Below are 14,628 nucleotides of genomic sequence, written 5' to 3'. Positions count from 1 at the left end.
TCATTCAATTAACTAAATGTCAAGCATATGCCAGGGCTGTGCTGGGCAGTCAGGAGAGGAAAAGTGATGAGGACCCTGTCCATACTGTTGAGGGGCACAGAGTTTGCCCTATGAAAAGCAGGATAATTGCTCTTTCCGACGACCTCATTGATCAATTCCAGAACTGAGTCTTAGCTCCCATATTACTTAACAGCATTTGACACAGATGTTCAATTTTGCTTCCTTAAAATAACTTGCATTTGGCTTTGAGGAGACCAACCTCTACCTCTTACCTTCTCAGGCTCCTTTCCTGGTTCCTATTTGTCTTCTGAGCTCTTATTTAAAAGGCCCCTTGGTTCACACCACAGATGACTGCACTTTTCCATCTATCCTCACTAACTTGTGGATCTCATCCAGCATCAACCCTAAAGCCCATTCTCTATGTTGGTGGCCACCAGGATTTTAACTTCCAGCTACTCCTCTCCCCTGAACTCCATTGTTGTCAGCCTCCCTACTGGGTGACATCTCTGTTTGGGTATCTGATTGGAATCACATCTAATATCGAACCCCTTATCTTCCTCCCAAAGCCTCCTCTACCCACAGTCTCCCCATTCCTATTAATAGAAGATCCATCCTGCCAGTTGCTTGGGCCATAAATCATGAGTAATCCATGGCTCCTCTCTTTTTCTCACACCCCGTTCCAATCCACCAGAAAGTTATGTTGGCTCCACTTTCAAAATACACCCCAAATTGGACTATCTCCCTTACACTGACATCACACTGGTCCAAGCCCTCCACATCTCTTCCCTAAATTACTGCAGTAGCCTTCCATATGATCTCACTACTTCCACTGCAGTGGTCTATAATCCATTCTCAATTCAGTGGCCAAACAACATTTTAAAGGAAAAATCAGGCCCAAATCTACCAATGGCTACCCGTTTCACTCTATATAAAAGCTCTTATCCTTCCAGGGGACTCAAGGCTTTCATACCTACATCTCACACCTTCTCTGACTCACATCCTACACCCCTCCATGCCCTGCTCACTCTTTCCCAGTCACAATGGACTCATCTCTGTCCCTTGCATAAACCAGGCATACTCCTCTTCCTCGGTCTTTTCAAAGTTCCATCTATCTGAAACGCGGTTCCCAGATATCTGTCTTTCATCTCCTTCAAATCTTTGTCCCAGTGTTTGTCTTCCCAAGCAGGCTAATCCTGGCCATATATTAAATATGGATTTATCCTCCCCTACCCACACACGCCTCACCATACTTCATTCTTCTTGCGCCATTTCTCTCCACAGCACTTTCTTACCTTTTCATATGATGTATAATTTATTTACTTACTCGCTCACCATCTACTTCATCCCGTAAACTTAAGACCCATGAAAGCAGCACATTTTGGTTCGTTTTGCTTATTGCTCTTAATGCTCAGTTAATCTTTATTTTTGGAATGAATAAAATAAAACATTATTTGGGATCATCTTATATTTATATAAGACTAAAAATAATGTATTAGACTAATAATGTAAAAAATCCTAGCCAACCACGATTTAGAGTACAATTTTATAGGAAGTGGATTTGTTCTTTGGAAACGTTTTAGGAAAACCCGAGAAGTGTATGAAAGGTTGGCCAACAACAGAGGATAAAAGAGTATTTTAAGAAACATATTAGATCCGGGGCACCTGGGTGGTTCAGTGGGTTAAAGCCTCTACCTTCAGCTCAGGTCATGATCCCAGGGTCCTGGGATCGAGCCCCGCATCAGGCTCTCTGCATAGAGGGGAACCTGCTTCCTCTCTCTCTCTCTCTTTCTCTCTCTCTCTCTTTGCCTGCCTGTCTGCCTACTTGTGATCTCTGTCTGTCAAATAAATAAATAAAATCTTAAAAAAGAAAAGAAAAGAAACATATTAGATCCAAACAGGGATATATAAAAGTAATGTCTACTTATTATTATTTTTTAACCCAATGCTAACTTTAATGTTTTAAAATATTTGCCTGCCTTCTAGATTTGACTTTGAATAATTTTTTTTTAAGATTTTATTTATTTATTTAGAGAGACAGTGAGCATGAGGGAAGGGGGAGAAGAAGAGGGAGAGGAGAGAGAATCTCAAGCAGACTTTGTACTGAACCCAGAGCCCAACATAGGGCCTGACCTCACAACCCTGAGATCACAGCCTGAGCCAAAACCAAAGGTCAGATGCTCAACTGACTGAGCCACCAGGCACCCCTAATATTTAATTATTTCTCATGGTTAAATATTATAATCATTTTTATCATTTTTATGAAGTTTTCATTAGGTATGTTTTGCTGGTGGTGAAAAGGGAACAACCATTTCTGTAAAATCAATTTGAGGAGTATTTAGAGTGTATGGCTTTTACTATACACTCTACAATTGTTACTGTTTTTCTTTTTAAAGAAAATGTTACACACTGAAGGATCAAGCAAAGAGAAAGCTATGATCCCTGCCAACAATGACCAAAAAAAAAAAAAAAAAAATGGTTAATGATCTAGCTGGGGTAAAAAGCAAACACAAAACTATCTACGATATGGAAAGTTGGGATGGTCAATGGCAAAGACAAAGTAAAACAAAATCTTATAATACCGACTCTCAGCCCTCACTGTAATTTAGAATTAGGTAGGAAAAAAATAATCACATGCATTCACTTTCTCCCCAGATCTGACTGAATTAATCTGGAGTGGCACTCAAGTAGTAAGATTCCCAAGTAAAAATGTGAGGAAACAATGCCTTCTGACTGAAGAAAAATAAGAGGCTTTATTTGAGTAACTTTACAAAGACAGAGCAAGGTATTCTAGGCTGAGGGCAGAGGATTAGCAAAAACAGGCAACAAAGGGCATTTTGTGTGGGGAATTCTCTGTGGTAAAAAGATGTCCAGGGCTGCAGATGGGAGTGGCAGATGGTGAAAGATCTCAAAGGACACGTAAGGAATTTGGGTTGATTCTCTAAGAATTTTCACCTATTATCATAAATGGGTTTGGATCACTTGTTTTACAGAGGTAACATAATCTGGAGCATAAATTCAGATGAAATGGGACACGAACAAAGAGGATCTAAACCTAACCTGCCGTCACCAGTCGTGTGTGTGTGTGTGTGTGTGTGTGTGTGTGTGTGTGTGTTTGAAGTGATAATAGCCCATTTTTAAACCCCTTAAAATTGTATGCAAATCAAGCCACCAAAATATTCAAATCTCACTTTTCAAATATGGGCTGAAATACAATTTTCCCAGAATGAATTGTTTCTTTCTTGTAATGCCTCTTACCTCGTTAAACTTTATGAAAGTCAATAACCTCACTCTAAGTAGAGAAATGGCATAAATAGCACATTTTTGTTACCGTTTTTAAATCAAAAGGCTGGAAATTTTACAAACATACTTGGCAAAAAGGCAGACTATAAATATCAGCACAGCAACATCACATGAAAATCTCAGGTTCTATAAACAGGGAATCATTTTTAAATAAAAAGTGCAAGAAAATAACCAGGCACCACTTAAACATTTTAAATTCATTCAATAGTTCGAGCGAGAACATGGAGAGAAATAACACAAACCTAACCACACATGAAAGTATTAAACAAGAATAATTTGAAAAACGATGATCAGAATTTTGAAAAATAACAGTGTAATCATTTGAAAGAAACAGCAATGAATAGATTTTTCTTTGGCTGAAATACTAGTGTTTCTCATTTGTTTTGGAGTTAAGACCAAACAAAATAATTTTCCAGCACTCTAATAACCAGAATGAGACTCAAAAAAATGTATAGGTAAATCATTCCATATTTTACTTACTATACCACATTTTTTTCTTACAACTAAAGATTAATATTACAACTTTGCTGCCTCCATAGAGCCTGCTTGAGCCAACACCAGCTCTTGTTAAGTGCTAGAATTCCAATAGCTTAAAAAATCTTCATTATCACAAGCAGGTTTGTAATTCAGAAATTTAAAATAAACTTTTTCCTCTTGAAGCCGTAACAACTTAATTTTTTCTTTCTGTGGCACATCCAAAGCATTTATCCACATTTTCCCATTTTATCCTAAAAACTCATGAGGGAAGGATGAAAAATACCATCACCAGTTTATAAATGGAAAAACTGAAGCTTGAATAAAGTAAGCTGTTTGCCCAAGGTTAAATTCCAAGCAAGTTGTAGAGTTGATATTCAAACTTAAGTTTAAAAAAAAAAAAAAAAAAACTTGAGTTTTCTTCCTGAACCCAATTCTTTCTCTTCCTATAGACTGCAGAGATATTTTTTTTTACCTTTATGTATAGTATGTTTTATCTACTTTAAGACAATTCAGTTTCAGAGATATTAAAATGTAAATTCTTATAAATCAGGGTCTGAGAATGGATATAAATCAGTATAATTTTTGATGCTGTATGGGAATTTTTCCCAAAGCAAGCAAAGTTATAGGGGGAAAAAAATGGAAAAAAAAAAAAATCAAGGGGTGCCTGGGTGGCTCAGTGGGTTAAAGCCTCTGCCTTCAGCTCAGGTCATGATCCCAGGATCTTGGGAGCACGGCAGACTCTCTGCTCAGCAGGGAGCCTGCTTCCCTTTCTCTCTCTCTGCCTGCCTCTCTGCCTACTTGTGATCTCTGTCAAACAAATAAAATCTCAAAAAAAAAAAAAATCAAGAAAACAAACTTGGAAAGAATTTAGAAGAATGAATATGGAAAAAGAAACCTCTGAAATGACCCTTGTCATTTTAAGATCAGGTACTTATGTTCTTTACATTCTAAATTAAAACTTCATATATATGAATATATATTATATATATAATATTTAATACATATATTAAAAGTCAGCAGTGCAACTCCTAAAAGTCTCTTCTTCTCTGCTAAGGAAGCACAAGGGCATAAATTATAAATCTTCTAAATGTTCACATATTTTAGAATAACACTTATTTCATATTCTTAATATTCCCCACAAATCATAAGTACGATTTTAAAAAGTTGTTTGTCACTCTTTGTCAAAGCATTTTCAATCAGAAGTATTCTAAAGCAAACTACTAAACATAAAATAGGCCATTTCCCAAAGTACTTTTCATTTGCATTTATGTCGTAAGCAGTATGAAAAAGATTCATGCTATTTCTACATTTTCTCCAATTTCTTTATAACTTCTTCACTCCCCCGACTTCTCTAACCCACGAAGATGTCCCCTCATCCTAAATTTTAAGGTACCTCGAGTCAGTCATTCCCTTCTATCACACTTAATTTTCCCATTCCATGAATCCTAACTAGATCCTGTTTTCACACAGTGGGGAGGTTTTTGTCTTTGTATCTGTTTATTACTTCCCACAGTTCTCAGCAGAGTATACACAGTAGGCAAATGTTTATTGACTGAATAAAGCTCCTGAGGTCATACAAAGAGAAGAGTAATTAAAAAAAAAAAAGAGAGAGAGAGAGAGAGACTTCACAAAGCCATATTGATTTTAAGGTCCAGTTTGTTTCACTGGGCCTTACTTCCCAAACTGAGAACAGTGCCTTTCATAAACAAATAAATATTTATTGAGTAAACAAACATTCAGTTTCTTGAAATATACTGAAGTTCTGAAGCCAGTTTTCTTCTTTCTGCTAACACCATGAAGGTGCAAGGAAAAGAATTCTGCTTCTCCTCTTCGTACCATATCTATAAACAGTTCATGTTCACTACACGAACTTATACAGTACTAGGGATCCTATGGATTAAAATGACCAAACCCAGGGAGCCTGGCTGGCTCAGTCGTTAAGCATCATCTCAGGTCAAGATCCCAGGATCCTGGGACCAAGCCCCACATTGGGCTCCCTGCTGGGTGGGAAGCCTGCTTCTCCCTCTCCCACTCCCTCTGCTTGTGTCCCCTCTCTCGCTGTGTTTCTCTCTGTCAAATAAATAAAATATTTAAAATTAAATTAAATTAAATTACCAGGGGTGCTTGGGTGGCTCAGTGAGTTAAGCTTCTGCCTTCAGCTCAGGTCATGATCTAAGGGTCCTGGGATCAAGGCCTGCATCGGGCTCTCTGCTCGGCAGGAAGCCTAAGACCTGCCTCTCTGTCTATTTGTGATCTCACTCTGTCAAATAAATAAATAAAATATTTAAAAATAAATGAATAAATAAAATAAAATGACCAAACCATAAATAACAAGAATCAACTGCACCTTTGGCTAGTGATCAGAAGACCATGACAAGTTTGAGGGATGTTCCTTCAAGCTATTTGAGTGACATGCTTTCTGGTCCAATCATGAATTTGCTCTCATCTGAGGCTCATCCACAGGCCACCTGAGCATGTGGACAGTCTGGCTCACAGAGCTCTAAGTTCCTCAAGAAAATGCTTCAACACGAAAGCAGGCCGTGGCCTTTACACCCGCCACTCCCATATGCAATCCTGGCTTTACTAACACTTTTAGAAATGACCTCAGACTCAATCCTTCAACTCTGTGCAATTGTAGAGGTAATTATCCTGGTGAGATTGGAACCTATGAAAGGTCTACCTATTTGTACCTTAGAAGTATCTCCCAAGTCTTCAACTTCAGCCCTGCCCCCAACCACTTCGCAATTCTCACCTTCAGTTATGGAGGGAGAGACGAGGGAAGATACAGAATCTCAGTAACAGTAGTGGCTAATTTTCGCCATCTGTTTAAGACCTGGTCCAACTTTTTTACTTTTCATTCACCTCCAATCTAAACTGCTCACCTTATTTAAGCTTGCTCACAATATATAAGAAGTAAACATTAATTCATCTTAAGAAATATCCTTTTTATCTAAAAAGTCTAGGATTTAAAAGGATGCTAACCATTTTACAGCCTTACAAATTTCTAATTAAGGTTTACTGCAATAGCTATTCAAATCAATAGAATACACTTTGAAGGTCAGTAAGTTGAATTAGCTATCTAAGTCTTAAAATGTTCCTTTAGAATCACCTTTCTCCTTGCTTTCCTAATACACAGTGAATACAACTAGAAGGGACATATCTTGAAAACAACTAGACTTAAAAATAACTTGCCTTTTGGGGCGCCTGGGTGGCTCAGTGGGTTAAAGCCTCTGCCTTTGGCTCAGGTCATAATCCCAGGGTCCTGGGATCGAGCCCCACATCGGGCTCTCTGCTCGGCAGGGAGCCTGCTTCCCCCTCTCTCTCTGCCAGCCTCTCTGCCTACTTGTAATCTCTGTCTTTCAAATAAATAAATAAAATTTAAAAAAAAAAAACTTGCCTTTTAATATATACTGCACATTAATCTATATAAATCAACTGTATTATATATATATATATATATATATATATATATATATATATATTGCACCTTAATTTCTACAGTCAAGTAAGCATGCAAAGCAGATCTTCCACTGTAAGCACACATTATAAGGCTAAGTGTCTGGTGAGCAGATGACTAAATCATGGGGTGGGAGCAAAAGTCAGGGCACAAAATGGTGAATTTGAAGTTCTAAGCAGGCCATCCATGCTAATAAAAGAAAATACCCAGAGAAGTGGTCAGCACTTACTTAATAAACAATCAATATGATCAACATGCTTCAGGTGAGACAAAGGTGAATTTTGCTCGGAAACTTGACACACTCTCCAATTACAAGGAGATGAATCACCAGGTGTTTTACAATTCCCCTCCCCCATGCCTACTATCGGTGACCATGCTGATTAGATTCCTACTAACCAGCCAGAAAAGCAGACTTTATTCCACTGTCTCGCCTTCAAAGCTTAACAAGCATGTTCATATACAAAGGAACAGTAATGGTAAAATGATCCAGGCTTGCTCTTCTGTTGGTGACCACAAGGCAGCCTCTCCATTCCAAGGATGTAACCTAAGCTTGCACAGATGGCCTAGCTTCTGCTAATGCAGGGGAGCTGGGTTTGTTTTCAGGGTGGGTGCTGCAAACCGCCAGGTGTATTTATAGAAGGGAGCAAGACTAGGATGGAGGGATGATGACAGAAGAGGAAGCTTCTTCCACCTGGGAGAGAAGCCTGTGGAAAGATCTGGATCCCACAGTCTAGGTTCTAGTCCTGACTTGCCAACTATGTAAACTTAGTGGGGGGGGGGGGGGGGGGGGGGGGGGGGGGGGGGGGTGGAACCTTTTTGGTCTATTATCTTAAGTATAAAATGTAGACAATGCCCCTTGCCTTGGATGGCTGTCAGAACGAGGAACGAAATCCTGGGATGAAGTAGGCAATGGATAAGCGTCAACCTGCTCCCCCATTCTCCTGTTCGTCCAGAACTGCGCCTCAAAAATCATAGAGATAGACTGCCTCTTTAAACTAAAAGGCCCAAGCTTGTTAGCAAAAAAAAAAAAAAAAAAAAAAAAAAAAAGGGAAGAAAGAAATGACGGGTGGAGGCTTGCTTATTTACTGGAGGATCTCGCTTAAAATGGAGTTAGGATATTAATAAGATGGGAGACCACATGGAAAAAGCATCCAGTATGAGCAAACTGACAAGAAAAAAAAAGAAGAAGAAGAAGAAGAAGAAGAAGAAAAAGAAAAAGAGGGGGGAAAAAAAGAAAAGAAAAGAGAACCCTTTATGTAAGCACGAAACAAACTTCGGAAGCTGCGGATATCCTGTAAACCTACTCGGTGACCTCAATTCAAATCACAAGACCACGCAGAGCTAAGCAAAATGCTCACTATCCATATGCCGCCTTGTCAGTTTCAGACCACGCTATTTTTGCAAAACTCTCCTCAAACCTGAGGCGTCTCTCCCGCCTCCAAATCCGCCCCAGATGGGTCTGGAAGCCAGGAGGGAGTATCAGAAGGAACAGCGACGGGAAGGAAAGTGGGAAGGTCTGGTCAAATGACTGAAAAACAAGGCGGTGGGTGAGGGGGCGGGGGAGAGCAATGTGGCAGCGCCGTGGCCAGTGAGCCAGAAAGACGACGGCTTCACAATGAAGGAAAGGACGAGACTGCGACAAGCGCCGGCTCCTGGTCTCCGGCGGGCACTGATGAGGAGGCCAGGGGCGCGCAGAGCGTGGGAAGACGGGAACCGGGTGCGGAATGAAGTCAGAGTCGCTGGTCAGGCAGGAAAACCAAGGAGGAACCGAGCAGGTGCAAAGCCCCCGGGAGGGGACGACCGGGCTCAGGGTACTCACTGTGTAGAGCAGGTTCAGCGCACACAGGCAGTTCTTGGAACACGCGAAGCCCCCGCAAACCATCTTGGAGCCTGTGGTTCCCGCAACCGCAGGTAAACGTGGCTCGAGCGGAGCCTCCGGGACAGCCTCTTTGTTCTTGCCTTCCGGGCCTGGCCGGGGTGGGGGACCCTGGGCTGGGGCTGCAGTGCGCTACGCGCCCGCCGCGGCTCGAACTCGCTCTGAAACCTGCGGCCGCAGCAGCTGGAGCCGGAGCCCGAGCCCCGCCCAGCCCCCCCGCCTCGCCCCGCGCGCTGATTGGCCGCCGGCAGGGAACAAAGGTAGAAATATGCAAATAAATGCGCTCCGCCAGCCGGCCGCCGGGAGGGGCGGGGCGGCCCGGGGGCGAGGGGGAGGGGGCGGAGGCCGTATGAGACCTAGCTCCAGGCCAGAGCGTGTGACAGCCGCCTAGCTGTCGTTTCCTGGGGAGCAGGTGAGGAGAAGAGGGCGGGGCCCGACGGAGATCCACGCTGGCAGGGCAGAATATGACAGCACCTCTCGGTTCTTGGCCCTAGTGGATGACGTGGCACCATTTTGAATGAGATTTGAAAATTAAGCACCTAGCCTTGTTTGAATGAATAGGTGGAGAAATAAATTAATGAATGTGAAAGATTTAAAAGAGACAACGAAGCGAGGGAAAATGAAAAGAAGAAAATAAGTGAAAGAATAAAAGGAGAGAATGAAATCTCTGCTACTCTTAGGAAATAGGTAAAGTACATGGCCTAAAAATGTGATGACTCCTGTCAGGTCAAAATTTTTTCTACAAGGATTTGCAAAATACTAGGAACTATGAATATGTGCATGCAAGAGAAAATCAGGAGAGGTAATTTTTGTCTTTCAATCTTGAATTTCAATAAGCTTTTTTTTTTTCATAAATAAGGATTGTGCAAATTTTTTTAAATGATAGAGTCTTTACGTCAGTCTTTGCATTGGCACTATTGAGTGTCTACTCTGGAAATACATCTTATATTCTCAGATCCCTCACCTATAGATTGAGTTATTATGTTAAGCACTTTTTGCACAGTGCCTGGCACAAAGTAAGTGCTCAATGCATGTCAGCTAGTATTTGTAGATCTAACAGTTTTTTAATACCTGCTGTGTTCCAGGCAGTAAACTAAGCCAATAAAGGCTTGGTTGTTTCCTAGTACCTTCTCCCAAAAAAGGTTCCTTTTATATAAAGAAATGTTCAGATACTTATGTGGAGCCTAAGGGTTCATGTTGAATAAATTATGTGATAGCAAATGCTAAATATATGTTAAATAGAACATTGCAGCTGATCAAAATTGCGTTCATGTAGTTTTCTGCTCCTGCTTCTAAGCTCTCTTTACCTCTCCAAACCCTACCACACCAAGAAGGCTTCATTGATTCTTTAGCTTTTGTATTCCACATTAACCTTTTGTAGACACTCAGAAGTATTCCAAAACTTACTCTGGAAAATGACCTTCCAACTCAAACAATACAGTGCTGGCCAGCTTTCCTTTTTAAAAGCCAGAGACTTATTAAAGAGATATTAGCAGGAAGATCTATTATTCCTCTTCTCATTCCTGGATGCTGCCAACACTGCTACCACTTCATTGCTCCCCCAACCATGGCAACTCTTCTTTGACTTCTTCGTAATACCCTCTCCTATCTCCGTGTGGGTTGAATCTTTAATTTATCTCAGAGAAATGCCACCAATATATTGGTCAGGGTCCAGTGGAAGGATAGAGCTCATTCAAATATCATAATTAAAAAGAGTTTAATAAAGAGGCTATTTTTAAAAGTGTGGACAAGTTTAAAGGAAACCAATAAAGAATGGTGGAGCAGCTCAGATCTAGCAAGAATACATAATTGCCACTTCCCTTAAGTCTGAACAGCAATTTAGGAAACAGTTACAAAAGTCAAGCAAGAGCTGTAGCTGTAGAAGCATTGTCAGATAAGAGTTATGGGCTTTAATAGAGAAAACCAAGGAACTACTGCAAATTAGAAAAAAAATGAATACAATGGGTTTCTTTTTAGGATTTATAAAAGACCATTTAATCCCATCCTAACAACAATGAGCCAGAAACAATACAAATTCAGTTTACAAAAAAAAAAAAAAAAAAAAAAAAAAAAAGCTATCAGAGAACTGAAGATCCAAAGACACCTAAAAGAACTAAAATCCGGGAGGAAATAAGACATTCTTAGGAAGAAGAGTTCACAGCTGCTTTTATCTCATATGGATTGGTTGCAGAAAGAACGCTACATCAAATGAGAGACAAAGAATAACTAGCTGATCATTTAACCATCTTTTAATGTCCACATGTGAACTATAACAGTTCCAGGAGGCCCCAGCCACAGAGTGAGTCTACAACTACTTGCCAGCTTTAACTCATGAACCTTCACTTAGTACAAGGGTTACATGTTTCAAAGTCTGTGGTCAGAGAAGAGTGCTCTTTCCCCAACCATCTCAAGGTTAACAGATCTCCCCCCCGCCAGCCCAAAAAAGTGATTAACAGCTGGGGTAAGGATGGGAAAAATGAGAAAGACCCCTACAGAACAATATGGGTCTTTAACTAATCCAAGGCATTGGCTGCTGAAGACTAAGGGAGCAGCAGAAGAGAAAAATCCCTCTATGGTACACTGTTACAGCCCTCCAAACATGAGCTAGAACAGTAGGATAAGGAGAGACCTCACAAGGACATGAATGAAAACCAAGAACATGACTGGAGAACAAAGACCACTCCCCAGCAAACAAAATGGTAACAGCTAGGTTGTAAAGCACAGAGACCTTCCAGGGGTCAGAAAGCTGGTGACTGGGTATAAGGTACAAAAGCTCTCTACACAGACCTCCTTTCTGTAGGAAAAAAGTCTTGATCATTCCCTCAAAAATATTTGAAGCCAATGCTGATTGAATCTAATTAAACCTCTAACAAATTCTGACCCCTCCCAACTATAGTTTAGACCGAGTTAAGCACCCAGTATAGCAACCTGATAGAATAAGGCATGTACCATTTTCTGGGACTAAATATTACTTAATTTATTCTCAATAGTTCTTTTATACATACTTTCTGACACATAATAAAAAATTATGAAGGTTGTGGATGATTAAAAACTTGGGGCCTATGGTCAAAAGAAGAAATGGCAAATAGAACCAGACCCAGAGATGATCCTGATGTTAGAATTATCAGACAGGTCCCGAAAACTCAATGTGACAAATGTGTTAAAGAATTCCATGAAAAACAAGTAGGAACATATGGGGAATTTTGAAAATCAAGATTGTTGGAAAAAATTTTAAATGAAATGAGAGTTATACTCAGAAAATTTTTTAAATGTGATTTAAGCAAACTGGATAAAACAGAAAGAAAAAAATCAGTTGAAAGTAGGTCAACAGAAATTGCTCAAACTAAAACACAAAGATAAAAAGAGCCTCCCCACCAAAAATGCACCAGGGCCTCTGATACCTGTGGGACAAGATCAAGTAGTGTGTGTGCAGAAGACAAAAAAAAAAAAATCAGAGAGAAGACATATATAAAGAGAACAATGGTTAGGAATCTTCCAAACTTAGAACTATCAACCCACGATCCAAAAATGGTCATTTGCACCATCCCCTACTGAGCAGAGGAACATAAGCCTGCCCAGATTCAACATGAGGGGAACACAGACTCCACCTATTATGGGAGGGTTGCAAGGTCACATTATAGAGGAGCACAAATATGGGAAAAACTTCAGTGTATCTTTGGAAAATAAAATCTGCCACAAGTAATGTCCTTTTTCCATATCATACCTCCAAACTGCCCCTTTGTTGACAAATTGCCCCCTCTTTTTAGAGAGAGAGAGTGAGAGAGTGCAAGAGCAGATGATGGGGGAGGGGCAGAGAGAGAATCTAGTGGGCTCCATGTCCAGCATGGATTCCAACACGGGACTCAACCTCAAGACCCTGACATCATGACTGGAGCCAAAACCAAGAGTCAGATGATTAATCAGCTGAGCCACCCTACAAATTTCCTTTGTTTATGTGAAGAAAAAGAACAGAACATTAGACTGTGGTTCTCAGAGAGTTTCAATGGAGACGAAGCTAAGAGACTACATTTTATTCAGTGGAAGAGGAAGTTTTATGTTTATATAATAAATTTATCTTTGGCCATAAAATCAATAGAATGGATAACTGAAATTTCTTTTCATTTTTATTTTTTAAGATTTTATTTATTTATTTGTCAAAGAGAGAAAAAGAGAGAACAAGAGAATGAGCACAAGCACAGAAAACAGCAGGCAGAGGCAGAACCAGGCTTCCTGCTAAGCAATGAACCAGATGCGGGATTCGATCCCAGGACCCTGGGATCATGACCTGAGCCGAAGGCAAAGCTTAACCGACTGAGCCACCCAGGTGTCCCTGAAATTTATTTCCTTTAAAAATTGGGTCTCCTAAAGGGGAACCCTCCTACACTGTTGGTGGGAATGCAAGCTGGTACAACCACTCTGGAAAACAGCATGGAGGTTCCTCAAAAAGTTGAAAATAGAGCTACCCTATGACCCAGCAATTGCACTACTGGGTATTTACCCTAAAGATACAAACATAGTGATCCGAAGGGGTACGTGCACCCAAATGTTTATAGCAGCAATGTCCACAATAGCCAAACTATGGAAAGAACCTAGATGTCCATCAACAGATGAATGGATAAAGAAGATGTGATGTATATATATACAAAGGAATACTATGCAGCCATCAAAAGAAATGAAATCTTGCCATTTGCAACGACGTGAATGGAACTAGAGGGTATTATGCTTAGTGAAATAAGTCAATTAGAGAAAGACAATTATCATATGATCTCCCTGATATGAGGAAGTTGAGAGGCAATTTGGGGGTCTGGGGGGTAGGAAAGGAATAAATGAAACAAGATGGGATTGGGAGGGAGACAAACCATAAGAGACTCTTAATCTCACAAAACAAACTGAGGGTTGCTTGGGGAAGGGGGGTAGGGAGAGGGTGGTTTGGTTATGGACACTGGGGAAGGTATGTGCTATGGTGAGTGCTGTGAAGTATGTAAACCTGGCGATTCACAGACCTGTACCCCTGGGGCTAATAATACATTATATGTTAATAAAAAAATTAAAAATTAAAAAAAATTGGGTCTCCTAAGCAAACCATTTTTAATAATGTTTAAATGGGAATAAGTGGGATGCCTGGGTAACTCAGTCAGCTGGGCATCTGCCTTCAAACTCAGGTCATGATCCCAGGGTCCTGGGATCAAGTCCCATATCGGGGCTCCTTGCTCAGCAGGGAGCCTGCTTCTCCCTCTGTCTTTTCTGCCTGCCACTTCCCCTGCTTGTGCAGTCTCTCTCTCTCTCTGACAAATAAATTTTTAAAAATCTTAAAAAAAAATAAAATAAATGTGAGTAAGAAAGATAAACTAAATTTAATCAGTTTTACATGTAATTTATTGGTTCTTAAATAAGTCTTTAATATGAAATGAAATGTTAACAATTGAGGAGATTGGTACCCTCTTTCTTCTTCTCCTACTCCTTTGTTTTATTTTTATTATTTTGTTTATTTATTTATTTATTTTGACCCAGGGAAACA

The 14,628-nt window shown here is 40.2% G+C and overlaps 1 protein-coding gene across 1 annotated transcript in view; it reads right to left on the bottom strand.

Moving 5' to 3' along the window:
* Positions 1-9,266, bottom strand: part of LOC111147238 (tetraspanin 13) — a 33,550-nt gene extending 24,284 nt beyond the window's left edge. Inside the window, exon 1 of the mRNA XM_022503159.1 lies at positions 9,054-9,266. Coding sequence (XP_022358867.1) covers positions 9,054-9,116 — 63 coding nt within the window. The 5' untranslated portion in view covers positions 9,117-9,266. The remainder of the gene's footprint in view (positions 1-9,053) is intronic.
* Between the last annotated feature and the right edge of the window lie 5,362 nt (positions 9,267-14,628).

The sequence above is a fragment of the Enhydra lutris genome, unplaced genomic scaffold, assembly GCF_002288905.1.
Source record: "Enhydra lutris kenyoni isolate GAN:26980312 unplaced genomic scaffold, ASM228890v2 scaffoldscaffold16, whole genome shotgun sequence".
Taxonomy (NCBI): domain Eukaryota; kingdom Metazoa; phylum Chordata; class Mammalia; order Carnivora; family Mustelidae; genus Enhydra; species Enhydra lutris.
The sequence above is the reverse complement of the archived record's forward strand: the minus strand, read 5'-3'. Positions and strand labels throughout refer to the sequence as shown.